The sequence below is a fragment of the Dysidea avara genome, chromosome 10 (assembly GCF_963678975.1).
Source record: "Dysidea avara chromosome 10, odDysAvar1.4, whole genome shotgun sequence".
Lineage (NCBI taxonomy): Eukaryota > Metazoa > Porifera > Demospongiae > Dictyoceratida > Dysideidae > Dysidea > Dysidea avara.
This window is the reverse complement of record NC_089281.1, coordinates 9,975,165-9,989,837: the sequence shown is the minus strand read 5'-3', so window position 1 is coordinate 9,989,837 and position 14,673 is coordinate 9,975,165. Positions and strand designations below refer to the sequence as shown.

At 37.5% G+C, this 14,673-nt stretch overlaps 1 protein-coding gene across 3 annotated transcripts in view; it reads left to right on the top strand.

Moving 5' to 3' along the window:
• Positions 1 to 14,673, top strand: part of LOC136268117 (serine palmitoyltransferase 2-like) — a 54,695-nt gene that overhangs the window by 931 nt on the left and 39,091 nt on the right. For 2 of the 3 annotated variants that reach the window (XM_066063348.1, XM_066063349.1), the window contains exon 2: positions 1,783 to 1,937. In XM_066063348.1, the coding sequence (XP_065919420.1) occupies positions 1,783 to 1,937 (155 nt within the window). Of the gene's footprint in view, positions 1 to 1,782; positions 1,938 to 12,687; positions 12,920 to 14,673 lie in introns of those variants that run through there. The other variant, XM_066063350.1, reaches the window with a different exon arrangement.

Sequence of the window (14,673 nt, the reverse complement as noted above, 5' to 3'; positions counted from 1 at the left end):
GGGATTGGACCTAATCCTTCAGCCATGAGGGCACAACTAGTGGTATGTAGCTTTGCTACCATACACTTCAGAAAACAGATTATTGTATATATAGCCTAAATATTTTGAAGGAGCAAAAAATTTCCACTGATTTCAAGAATTGGGGAAAGTTTTATCCTTAGTCTAGTACATTTTGGGATCCCCAAAAAAAAAAAATTTGGTACCATTGCTCAACCTCGAAAATATTGCCCCTAGGCTGTACAGTAATTCTTAATTCTTATTTGCAAGTTACAGAAAAGCCAAAAGTTCTGAACAGTCAAATTCCCACTGATGGGACAGAATTTCAGATCAGATTGGGCCCAGTAATCCCGGGAGGGGGTAGTGGGGCTTAATATTGATAGGTGCGTAATTAAAAAAAATAATGGTGATTGTTTTATTTGGTGGGTTTATGTTTACTTGTGTGTATAGACAGCTTGCCTTTTTGGGGTGTGTCCCCTGTGTAACGTGCGCTCCTGTTTCATGTACCATTATGTGGTGGTTAAGATATCAACAGAAAATTTGCTTTACGAAGAATATTTTCAGTTAGCTTTCACTGCCCCTTAGATTCATGAGACGTAGGGTCCCTTCACCTTATGCAATGGAATTGCTACAGTATAATCGAGATCACTGAAAAGTAAAAAGAAACTAAACAGGAGTCAAACAAGTCAACAAGTCAAACTGTTCTAGGGGTACCATGGAGCATGTCAAATGTGCTTTAAGTTAAGTAACGCTTGAAATTGTCACACACAGATCTCTATTCAGACTCAAAAGTGATACATATATTGTTGGATAATTATAAAAAAATTGAAGTTAAATTGCTGCTATACAACCCCATGCATGTTCTTGATAAGAATAATACATGTAGCTAGCTGCCTTTGCCATGACAAAGTTAAAAGTAGTATGTATTTATACATTTCATGGTACACTGTAGCTATACAGAAAAGTTCTACTATATGTTTTCCCTTAGTCTCTACGATATTCATTGAGTCCAAATATGGATTTGTGTGTGATAATTTCTAGTGTTAGGCTATAAAGCATTTGACATACTCCATTGTACCAGTAGAGCAATCTAACATGCTGCCTTGTTTGACTCTTTGTTTCTTTTTGTTCCTTCAGCTAGTCTGTGTAGTTTTATAAATTCATTTATGGATACCATGATGATGGAATAAAACAGATTCCATTTATATTTGTAGATTGACAGCAACGTGATGGTCTCAGATCACCTTGGATATGCCAATAGCTTTCCTTAACTTAAAGAATTCTGATATGAGACCACACTTATTCCAAATGTACAAGTTGCTTGAATACCATATAACAGGTTATTTTTGGAGTAGTTTAGTTGTGTACGTAACTGTTGGACTACTATTGCAACGGTGTGTCGTGGCTTTGCATTGTTATTTCAAGCCAATTGCTAGTAAGCGACTGGATCTTTTTGATACTCGAGATTTCCCTCTGCAACGTGGACATGTGCAATGATGATTCACACTCTCATTGTTTCAGTCTTGTCTACAAAATGAAAGTTTAATGGTCCATATTTCATTGTAGACATGATATCCCCATACCATTTGTATTGTTATACGTGGTTGGCATCTTGATAACAAATCCACTTGCACACTTATTTTTGTTGGTACTACGCACGATGTTTGGGTATAAAACCTATGAAATTAATGTTACCAGCTGCTCTAAATTTCCCCTTTGAAATTCACCCGTTGTATGGTATGTTTACATATTCATAATCATTTTGGTGTCTTTCTACAATTGTAGGATGTTTTCAAGTTGGAGTCAGACTTTTCACATTTTTACACGCGCAATCTATATACCAGAATACAAGATTGCTGGAACAGACCAATTGCTAGTGCACCTGGTCCATACATGGATGTAATAGATCGTTATAGTGATGATTACAATTTGACTTTTAAGTGAGTTTTGTGTGATGTTTTGTATAGAAATTTGTACATTTGATGCAGACATGCAGTAGGTTTGTCCATTATGTTGCTAATGTGGCAATCACGTACTGGATATCATTAATCAAGCATTTATATCTCAGTAAATAGGAGCAACATTGAAACCAGGTTAGGTCATCCAAGTCACATTTTGTCTGGGTCATCTCACTACTAGCTTTTTCAACCATGAATGACCCATGAAAATTATGGCAATATTTTTCAAGGTATATTCATATGTTGCACGCCCCATGAAATTGTGAAGATTTCATGGGCTATGAAAAACCCATTACACATGAAAAAGGGATGATGAAATTGTTGTGAAATTTATGTGAAGTCAAAGCCATGAAAAATGCATGAAAATAGAGTTACTGTATTAAGCTATGAAACACCCATGAAAGTCCATAGCAATGTAAATAGCATGGTATAGACATGAAAACCACGTGAAAAACCATATTAATGCTATGAAAACATATTGCAATACATGTGCTAAACACCAATGAAATATGTATGCTAGTGTCAGGAAATACTTATGAAACCAATGCAAGAAAATGGGTCGCAGGTGCACAGTACTTCCCAGCTGGTGAGTGTATGCTGCTCATTGCTATTCCACTTCTGAATCAGCTGGTCTAGATCTAGCTACTTGATAATTAAACCACTGATGGATTGCAATATGCCAAAAAAATGGTCCCACTTCAGATAGACTGTACGTCATCCACAATATCTTTGAGACTTTTACTACAATAAGAATTGTAATGACAATTATACTCTTAAATTAATGGTACCTACATATATGGAGTTCATCAGTTTGTTTTCATTGCTTTGCTGTTTATGGTGGTTGTAAAATCACACAAATGTAAGCATACCTGTGACACCTGCATATTTTGCACATGTTAATAACGACATAAGACATTACATGACATGCACTAAAACCTCATTATGATATTTCTGGATTTAAATGTGTTCTTATTATCTCCTTGCGGGTATAAGCAGCCAAATAATGCTGTCAAGTCTGCAGCAAGAAAGAAGCACAGTAATACTGTATGCTGCTGTATGGCTAGAAATTCTTGAAGAAACTAAATCTTCTAGGCTTTTTTGTATGATAAAATAACCAAAACTTTGAAGGGATGGACAGATTGTCAGGTTCAGTACACAAAGTGGCAGATAGCTACAAGCAGTAGGAATAATAAAAATGTGAATTTGTACTGACTTGGTGGCACAACATTAACTAATGACACTTTGCAAAATCAATGTTGATGAGGCTAGACAATATGCAAGAAAAATGATAAAACGATAAACACCACTATAGTTTTGTACCATCAAAAGAAGCTGGCCCGGGTGACATCCTGCCAGCTTGAATCTTCATGAACACTGCATGACTAACTCATGGATAATGGCAATGACTACAATAGACTCCACACAAATACTTCCGCAGCTGCAGCATTAATTTGATGGTCCATTTATTCAGTAGGATTTGGACTTCTTCAGGTCAAGCCATATAAGCAGGTCTGACACTCTCCCTGTTACAATTGTCCACTGTTGCACTGTTTCTCCTTCATTTCACGAGGCCGGGAACACTTACAAGTAGTAAAACATAGCTGTACCTATGTTGAACCAAAGCGGCAACATGAATCATATGACTGTGACACGGCGGCTGGCGACTGACGACATTAGCTTCCTGAAGAACCAGTCTACTAGAGCAACAACAGCAAATTAACACTTCAGTATCATTGTATCAGCTCGAGAAACATGCAGAAATCTGATGCGCTCCACTTCCACCTGGCTACTCCCGTTGTTAAAGAAATCGTTTCTATGGTAATTCTGTTCGATCTAAATAATGTCGCACAAGTTAAGGAAAGTTTTGTTTAGCTGATAGCCAGTTGTTTTCAGGGTGGAAATCAACGTAAAGTGCTCTGCAGACATCACTGATGTTTAGTCCCAGGCGCATCACCTGGCCCTAGAGCGGGCCGGCCATTACTTGCTGGTGCATCTCGAATCCGGACTCGTAGCTAGCTATACTCCTGCACTCTGCTGGACACGGTAAGTAACTAGTCTCTTGTAGTCCATCAGCTCATAAATTGCACACGCAGCACTCCCATTTTATGCCAAGGGTGTAGTCTTGGTTCACTAAGTCTACCGTACGTACCTGTACGCCGGCTGGCTACTGATCAGCTATCTATTGTTAAGCCTTGGAGTAGAAATCATGGCTTTCAAGATAAGTGCCGGTCTCCATTAGTTTTCTTCATAGAGAGTAGTATAGTAAAACCTGGGTTTATGGTTTCTTCCAGACTGATCCGATGGTGCCCTCTAGGGGCACTGACCGTAGCTATACTATGAATATAGTAATTAACATTGAGCATTATATCCATGTATGGTGTTCATGTGTGTGTGTATGGCTCGCTATACTGTACGTACGTAGCTACATCATACATATGCATTCTCACTCCTGGACCTTGCTTGATTTGTAGTGAAATCAAAACTTCAATGAGAACAAACACAGCATATATATAGCAATAATTAAATATAAATTGCACATTAACAATTATATATCCCTTTATAGGAATTTCATGGATGTCATATTAGTATTTTGGGTAATTCATGGCTGAAGGTTGTTTATGTGTAAAAGTAGCCAGGCGTTTCATCAGAATTTCATTGGTAACACATTTCGTACATTGTAGAAATCAAAATTTTCATGAGAATTTCATTGGTACCTATTTAACATGTTATTATATCATAGGTGATTCATGGGTAACAATTTGGCATGCAGAAAGTGCTAAAACTTTCATGGGAATTTCATTATCGCATTGAACAATTTCATAGCTTATTCATTGGTAAAGGTTTTGGCATAGAGAACAGTTACATTAATTTACATGATTTTGATGTAAAATTCATTGCATTTAGACATACCAATGAAAAACCCATAGAGCTTAAATTATAATATTTTCATGGGCTTTTCAAGTATTTCATGGGCTTTTCATGGATTTATTATTATTGAAAAAGCTAGTAGTGTCTGGCTCTGATCTGTTTTATAGAATATCTGTTTCTGACCTGGGTTGGATCATGTGTCAAATGAATCAATTAGTTTGGAAGTGTATGTCATACCAAATTTTTTGTGAGCCGTGTCCACTTATAGGGATTATGTTTCTATACATGGAGCCACACCCATTTATCAGTAGGCGTATTGTAGTTTGTAGATATGCATGAATCCAGAGGAGAGTGGACATGTTTAACTGCCTTCTCAGATATGTTTATAGACCAATCACGAGGATCTCTGTGATTTAAAAAACCCAAGGCAATAGAGATTGGCGATACGATACTAAAAGTATCAATACCACTGATAAGATGCAATTCAAAATGAGTATTGATACTCAATACCAAATACTGATACAGGTAATTACTAAAGGTGGACCGATACCGATACCAGTATCAGTATTGATGCCGATACCAGTGATATCGGATCGGATCGATATCAGTAATACGAGGTACAGATACCACCAGTAGACATTCACCACTTTTATTAAACCATCTCTAGCTAAGTTTCCGATAGCAAATAACTTAGTTGGGCTAGCAAAGTAGCGAAAAAAGCCTTTGTTACTCTTTTCCAGTATTGCTACAATTGCTCCGTGTGTATTCTAATATATTATAACACGTGAATCCTTTGTAATTAAATGACAGTGCAGTTGTTCCTCAACGAAATAAGTTTATGACTACTTGGCTTGCTTTTTCATGAAAAGGTTTAGTTGCAAGGCTGTATAACAAACATAGAAGTATCGGCTGCCCATGAAATTATTTACCTAATCAATAAACTTACAAGAAAACTACCTCAAATCAAGAAATCAGTAATCCACAATGATGTATATTTTGAAACTTGATCGAACTGAAATCAATTAAACTGAACAATTACCGTGATATTTTAATAGCTATAGCTATGTATCACATCAGTAAAATTTCTATAATAAACTTGTCTAGGCTTCAATGCTTAGTATCGGTATCAGAATCGGTATTGGCAGATAATTTCAGTACAAATACTCGTATCGGAAGTATCGGTAAAAAGTGGTATTGGTCCGTCTCTAGTAATTACCTCACATGATCAATTAGTAAGTAAATGGGACATCTTTATGTGGCACTTAATACTTGATCTAGCTGATTAAAGCACTGTTTATACTCCATCATTTTCCACATTGTAAAAGCTCACTGATCTGCTATATACACCTCCTGAGGGAGGCATAGCATAGTGAGATTTTCAGTGACTCCCTCAACTGGAGATATACGCAGATACCTATCTGCTATATAAAGGAGGTCTCTAATCATTTTAGAGAGCTTCTCCAGATGTCTCGTTATGCATACTATTTTCTAAGCTACTGTATACTACAGTGTGCTACCAAAGGTTGATGAATTTTTTTTCATCACTTTATAAAAGCTACTCTACCATAAAATACAAATGCATAATACATCCAAGAGACACCAAAAGATTATAGTTAGATCTCCCACATGTTTGTGCGAGGCTAAATTTATGGTAAATTGTATTTATACACAATATAAGTAAATTAAAAAAAAAAAAAACTGTTTGAGCACCTGTTTTACAATGAAGAAAGATGCTAATGGCAAAATCTGCATATTGTTGTATCTGCCAATGTAAGAACTCTAAAATCTTGGAAGCTTGTCAGTGTTTTCTTAAGGAGTGCCAATGTACCATATGAACAGAAATTTTAGTTTTAAAAATTGGTAATTTGGTGGATGCTTATACAGGTACAGTGTAAAATAACCAGATATCCCATTAATTAACGGCCATTGATATAGCAGCATGGCATCATAACTCCTGTTTCTTGGATAACTGGATCCTGCCTGACTAGTACGCATTTGTTATGTAGTAGCTCAAAGTGTAATCTTTCGTAATAAGTGAGTTAACTCATTCTTTGAGTTGAAAAGTATTATTTTATAAGAAAGTGTTGTACATTGATGGAGACAAGTAGAGTTGACAGTTGGCTGCTTTTTTTCGGACATGGCTTGGTAGACATGAGTGCATATACATATGTGCAACAGTCACAAAGAAACCAATTGTGGAATGGAAGTAAACTGCATAGAATAGTTCTTTGGAGTGTAATACACCTTTGTAAAATAGTTAGTTGGAATTCCGTTGTTTTTTCAGGCTGGTTTTTGTTGTTTGATAATTTTGTTATGGTTACTGTTATGTAAACAAAAACAGTATACTGTACGTAGTACAGTGCCGGACATCATAACTTTCCAAAAACGAATGCGTTATATAATTTGGTTGACCGCTACGCATGGATGTAAACAAAGCGCTGTAATTTTCATAGTGTTGGTCCTATGACTATGCAATAAGCATCACTTTACTCATGATGTAATAAAGATTAAAATGATACCTAGGGATTTACCCTACAATGAAAGTATGAAGACCAAAACACGCTGTGAAAATACATTTCAGTTTATAAGCACGCAAATCCCCTACACACCTTTAGAAAATCATCCATAACTCATCGTCAGTTGATCCTATTCAACCCAAATCACTGTTGGTTGATTCGCCATTCAACGGCGAGTAAGGCCATATACAGCTCACGTGACTGAAATGTTAATTAACATGGCGGACGAAACGTGGAATGTAGCGTTGCGATAAAACCAGTCGGCGTTCTTTATCGCTCTATAACAAGTAAGCCTCTGTTGTTACAGTGTGTATTTACAGTGTAGCTTTCCCTTAGTAGCCCAATGAATAAGCTTTCTTTTGATGTCTGGTATTAGGCTAATGGAGTTAGCCTGGCCATATACTTAAGCCCATTTGAATAAACACGCATTCATCAAATATTTTTGTGTGGCTTTAAAGGTTAAGGTCGGTTCCTCTGTGTTTTAAAAGCTATAATTCCTGAACAAATTCGTTTTTTAAAAATCTGTCTTACAAATTTTTTGCATATGCAGCATTTTATATGTGTACCAAATTTCATGAGTATTGCTGGCTGTCTCACTGAGAAAAGTTGTCCTGTGTGTTATGCTTCAATTCACAATAGCATCAAAATAAATGAAGATATCAAAAATCTGTCTTACAAAAAGTTGGAGCTATATAACCAAGAGTTAATAATATAGAGAGGAGAGTGTCTAATGCCGTATAGTCCTGTAACAGATGATTGCGCAGAAGTTAAACGGCTTCTTTCCGCGTAACGACAGACCGGCTAGTATATTTTCGCATTTAACCACAAAGGCTATCCCAGACACAAGGGCGTGCGTTCAATTCGATGTTCAAGTTCACCACGAAGAGCATCGCTCTGTTGCGTAAAGAAGTGTGGCTGTTAACCTCGAAGATAACTCTGGGGGAGAGCGTCTGAGAAACCAATAAACACTGAACCAAAGGCGGAGTATCGCTTCGAATTTTCACTGCGTCACCATGTTACCCTACCTTTGAGCATTCTTCAATTGAAGGAGCACTGTTCCCTGTACATACAGCTCAGTCTTTAGTTAAGTCTTCGAATATTCTCGAGGATTCATCACGGTGCGGCTAAACTAATTGCGGTAAGGAAACGAACAAATGCTAGAAGCCTGTACGTTACACGGAAAGGAAGCCGTTTAACTTCTGCGTAATCATCTATTACAAGCCTATACAGCATTAGACACTCTCCTCTCTTATTATTAACTCTTGATATAACTGTTCTCCTATCACACCAAGATTTACAGCTTTGTGGCATACAGCTACAGGGAGAAAAGTTGAAATATGTAAAATGTTGAATCTGCTTGGTTATTACATCATTGTGTGAATAATTCACATTGGTATGGCTTCAACTTCCGGTTGTGTAACCACAATGGTTACATGCTCTACCTGTCCAAATTTCAATGACATAGACCAAACCCACACAAAGTTATGACATTGCAAACTCAGATTACAAGTTTTGGAAACTTATGATGTCCAGCACTATAGGCCTCCTTAGTTTATAGTGAGTGTTAAGAGATATGGTTATTAAGTAGTCCTGTGTATTAGTATGATACGATTCGACAATTCGGCCAGTGTTCCCTGAGAATTTGGCCATTACCTAGTTAAAATCTTGCCATATTTTATTACTAGCATCGGTACCTGCCCTATATGCATGGACCACATTATAATAACAACCAAGCATTAACCCTTAAAGCCACATAAGACTTTATAAAACCCATGCATCGTATCTGTATAAGCCACTATTATTGATATTGATTGATCGATAACTCATATACGGAAGGTCACACAGACTTGGAATCATGATTTTCTGAATGCTGACATCACAAAGAATAAAATGATGTCCACGTTTTACTGATTCTGACGTTCCTTCACCGAGTTATGATGGTTTAAACACAGGAGTGTAATTCACGTAATGTTTTAGAGGAAAATATATCTTTGAGGTTTGTAAATGCTGTGGACTCTAGTCGTGTGGAAGGTGTTAGTGCAATAGAAGGTGTTTCTGTCGATCTACAAGGTGATATGGTCCACTGTGGCATGGTTCAAGCATCGTTGCTTTCAGCATCTCCTCAAGATTAGTTGCCTTGCTATCATCTTCATGAGCGAAGCGTTCGAGTGAATATTTTATTATTGATATCTGTAAGTATGTAACACTTTCTGTTCTGAAACAGTTGTTGGTTAAACATCATGCTTTTTCCATGCGTTTTTTTATATTGCCACTATGGTGGCTTATGTGCATGCCTTTAAGGGTTAAACATCAGTGCCATTCATGCCCTGCAGCATGCATGGTGATATCATTTTTCTTCCAAAGTATACCGAAATGATGGGAAGCATGCAGGTACTCCTAAACCTGCACAATTGCAGTAGCTAAGCTAAAACTACTGTAGTAATGTGTATCTATGCTTATAACACGCAGGTATGAACAATGTGAATGGTTCTAGTAGTACCTGTCCTATTAGTACTAGTAATAGCATGGGTAGCAGTGAAATTTGGGATAAATATAACGAGTGTTGTATTGGAAATGGGGATAAATTTCACGAGGCGAAGCCGAGTGAAATTTACCATTTCCAATACAACAAGAGTGGTATTTATCCCAAATTTCACTGCTACCCATGCTATTCCCAGTTAATACCATACTCGCTGCATATACGCATGCTGTGCATTAGCATTGCTATGTACGCAATTTGTCACTATGTACTAAACACGCATCGACACTAATTGGAGCTACATTGTTAACATAAATTCTAGCCAATGAAATTGCAATTACAACTTTTTCACTGCTGTCAGTGAAATACGGGATAAATTTCACTGCTACTATTGAGACTTTTGTATGGGCAGTGAAACAGGTATGGTATTATGCAGGTTATACATGTAGCATCATTTGATAATAGATTGACCACAATAGAAATTAATTTATTGGTACCTGCCGTACAATGCAGAAGTTGCCATATTGCGTATTATATGTTGTGCACAGAAACCATACATTAAAATTCATGTAACTGTTGCATGTATAATGAATGTCACTTTTAAAGAACACCGAAATGATGCAAGCATAGCTACAGATAATTTTAAACAGCAGACCTGTGTGTAGCTACATAAGCAAAAACAACTGCAGTATTGTACCACTGTGCATACCTATATCAAATACACAAAAAAAATTGGAATTTTCAACTAGAGTAGGGACCACAGCACATCAATGAAACAAGCTGGAGTAGTGCACGATATTAAATCACATTAGAACAATAAGAAGTGTTATATCCCTACTGTGCTCAAGATGTCATAATAAAAATGCACAGTAGGGATATACCACTTCTTATTGTTTTACTATGATTAATATTGTGTACTACTCCAGCTTGTTTCAGTACTTTTATCGATGTACTATGGTCCTACTCTAGTTGAAAATTTCAAATTTTTTTGTACTTGTTTGTTAACTTTTTTTGTAAATAATTATTGTGACTGGTGAACCTACGCATACCGCATCTGAAATGCCTATGGTGCAGGCTGAGCTTTGTTCATACAGTACGATAGTACTGTATAGTAGGGACCACAAAGGAGTAGGCATGGCCCATGAAATAACATCACCCAAAAACCAGCCTCAATTTTTCCCAGACAACAATGAGGTAGTATTGGTTAAGTAAAACTAAGCCCAAACAAGCTTTCAGATTGACCTGAAACGTTTTTACAAGTTGCTACAATTAAAAAAAAATTATTTATTGGAATTTTCTTCTGAGTGACTGACTGACTGACTGATGCCTTCAGACAAGCGTAGCTCGATAACGGCAAATGCTATGGGCTTGATTTTTTCACTGTTTGACGTCACTTCAGCCCGAGAGGTGCCTTTTGGCATACCACAGTGCGTGTAATGCATTTATCATGGACTTACCTGGGTCCATTTCCTTTTGCAGCGTATTGAATAAATCTCTATCCTCTCCAGTATGCAGGCCAACGAGGTAAGCATAGCGTCTATGTAAACCAGAAGCAGATGCATTTGATCAAGTTAAACTCTCACCGCCACATGCAAATTATTACCAAATATTCTTACAGTACCATATATTGGTGAAGCTGATCTGTATAGGCAATCTCACAAACATTTGAGTGCAATTAAGGAATGATTGTGCAATTTTGACCATTACTGGTACAATTTTTCCTAATTGCACTCAAATGTGTGTGATTGCCTACTGATCACATAGTGATCAATAGGGATCACCCTTCATGCTTTGTAGTGCAGTTCTAGCTGTGTGGCTGTTAACCTCTAACTGATGATTGCATTATTCTTTCAGCACTTAAAAAGCATCTTAATCTGATCAACTATATATTAATTTTATCAAGGGTTCATAATACTTGTATATATGCCCATACAAATATTCACTTTCTTGTTAAACTCAGTGATTGTGTTATTTTGTTGGCTGTTTTACAGTGTAATTACAAACCAAACCTGGGATTAATAACACTCCTACTATTGAAACAAACTAAATCACTATGGGATTACCTACAAAAATGTATCTGACACTATTTTTATATTTAATATTTATATTTAAGTTCTCACTGGTGTATAATTTCATGTACTGATAAATTGGCACTGCACTGTTGCATGCGAGGTTGCACGTGTTGTAAGCTGACAAAAGAACGAAGCGTACATGCTGTACAATCCTTCTTGTGGTGAAGTGTCTGCCTTGTGGCATAAATTAGAGAATTCACAATTGTTAAGAACTGGCTGAATACAGAGAAGATCCTGGATCCCAGGCTGTGTGGCTCCTCAGGCACTTGCTTAGACTGCAAGCTCTCTGAGGATCAAGTCACCACCTGGTCTGGGATTTTCTTTCTACATTCAGTTTTTATGTTCAGGTTTCTGACTCTCTGTGCGACAGGCTAATTTGTTGCAGGTTCCTAGAGGAATAGTTGAACGATGATAAATTATAGAAGGCCACCTCGCCCATTCATCAATGGATGTGCATGAATCCATGTCTGTTGCTGTTTGCAAGCTTACGTGGAGCTTATCGGAATCATGTGTTTCTGTTTGTAGGCATAGGTGGAACCTCACACGAATCCATGTCTGTTGATGTCTTCAATCTTACACCCACTTATAGGGATCATGTGTTTCTGTCTGTAGGCATATGTGGAACCTCACCCATTTATCAATGGTGTGCATGTCTGTTGCTGTCTGCAAGCTTACATGGAGCCAGGGCAGCTTCTTTCGTGAGCTGCATCCACTTGCATGCATGGAGCTACACTAATTTATCAGTGAGGTCTGTGTTTAAGTTTGTAAATATGACCTCAACAAAAGATTTGACTGGCCTCAGCAACTGCTATCAAAGCTTGGACACAAGGTATGAAAATAATACTGATGAGTTTTATATTTGGCAGTTTGGTGATGATTCACCAATTTTCCAAATCTAGTTTATCACCAAGTTTGTTGTTATATGGTATGAGTTTTAGTTTATGTTGCGTTGGACGTGTAGATCACTGTTGTTGTTCACCAGTTTTCACCCTGCTCATAGGAAGGATCTTTCAGACACAAAATGATGGTGTAAGTTAGATCTTGATAATAAATTTCATATGTCATTACCTTTTAATTAAGCGCCTGTAATTTAGTTTCCTTATTATCACTGTTCAATTTTATTTTTTCTGTTGTTACCTTTTTGTAGCACTGAAGCTCTAGGCTTTTTTTGACTTTGAAAAATGTGTGCTTGCAGATCCAGTCACCTATACTCATGATTTTTCTCAGAGAAAAATGCATCAACAAAGCGATTTTGGGAAACCAGTTATGCAATTTCTAACAGCCTTGCTTGCAACCAGCTGTGGGTGTATTCCTAGCCATTGGGATTTTATAATATTTAAATTCACAATGCATAATAAATTTTGTGGCAAATGTTCTGGTTACCAAATTTCAAGCATTGCTGCAAGTACTATTTGAAAAATAAAGTACGGGGTGCGTGGCCGAGATGCTAATAAAGCACGAGGCGATTTATTAGCAGTGAAGTCAAGCGCCGAGTGCTTTATTTTTCATATAGCCCAAGCAAGGCAATGCTTTAAATGATTTATGGAACTTTCTAGGTCGTGTAGCTTCACCATACACTAGGACTAAACATGTGTTGCACAAACTATTAGCAGCCTAAATGTACACAAACTAGATTAACAAAGCAACTCACGCGTAGTTCACCATAGTTTGGCATAGTAGACGTTCACTGCATATTTTGGCAGGTTTTGCTCACATCCCACAATCAATTCTATTGTGACACATGGTGAAGTATTTCCGTGATATAGGACTTGTTCGTTTACATTAACAAACGTACCCCTGTAACAGCAACGTTACCTTCTCCCACCCATCATTGAAGCATTTAGTATGTCTATAAAAGCAATCCAGTGGTAGAACTCGTATTGGCTGGGGTGATTGACCACTCAGCATGGCAAGGCTATCAGCTTGGGTGATTAGTCGTACTGGTGTGAGCACTGCGGGCTATTAGCCTGCATTAGAGCACGTGGGCAATTATGCTTTATTGCCCACAAAGAGTGCTTTATTGTACGATTTAAGCACTCTTTGTGGGCAATAAAACACTGTTTGCTGGCATAAAGTGTACTTCATGAAATTTAAAGTACACTTTTTCCTTTGATCTCGCCCACGCCAAGTTCTATAAGTATATGTTAAAGCATAGCTGCAAGTGCTATATGAAAAATAAAGTACGAGGCGTGCGGCCGAGTACTTTATTTCCATATAGCACGAGCAAGGCTATGCTTTAAATGATTTATGGAACTTTCTAGTCGTGTGTCTTCACCATACACTAAGACTCGCAATTAACACGTGTTGCACGAATTATTAGCAGCCTGAACAACACACAACTAGTTTAACAAAGTAACTCACGCATATTTCACCATAGTTTGGCATGGTAGACGTTCATTGCGTCTTTTGGCAGGCTTTGCTCGCAACCCACAATCGATTCTATTGTGAGTCACATGGTGAATATTTCCGTGATATTTCCAGGACTTGTCTGTTTACATTAACAAATGTAACAGCGACGTTACCTTCTCCCACCCATTAATGAAGCATTTAGGTATGTCTATAAAAGCAACCCAGTGGTAGCACTCTTAATGGCTGGGGTGATTGATCACTCAGCGTGGCGAGGCTATCAGCCTTCACTGACTTGGGTGATTAGTCATACTGGCGTGAGTCCCGCAGGCTACTAGAGTACGTGGGCAACTGTGCTTTATTGCCCACAAAAAGTGCTTTATTGCACCGTAAAGAATGCTTTATTCGTTCAATAAAGTACTCTTAAAGCACTCTTT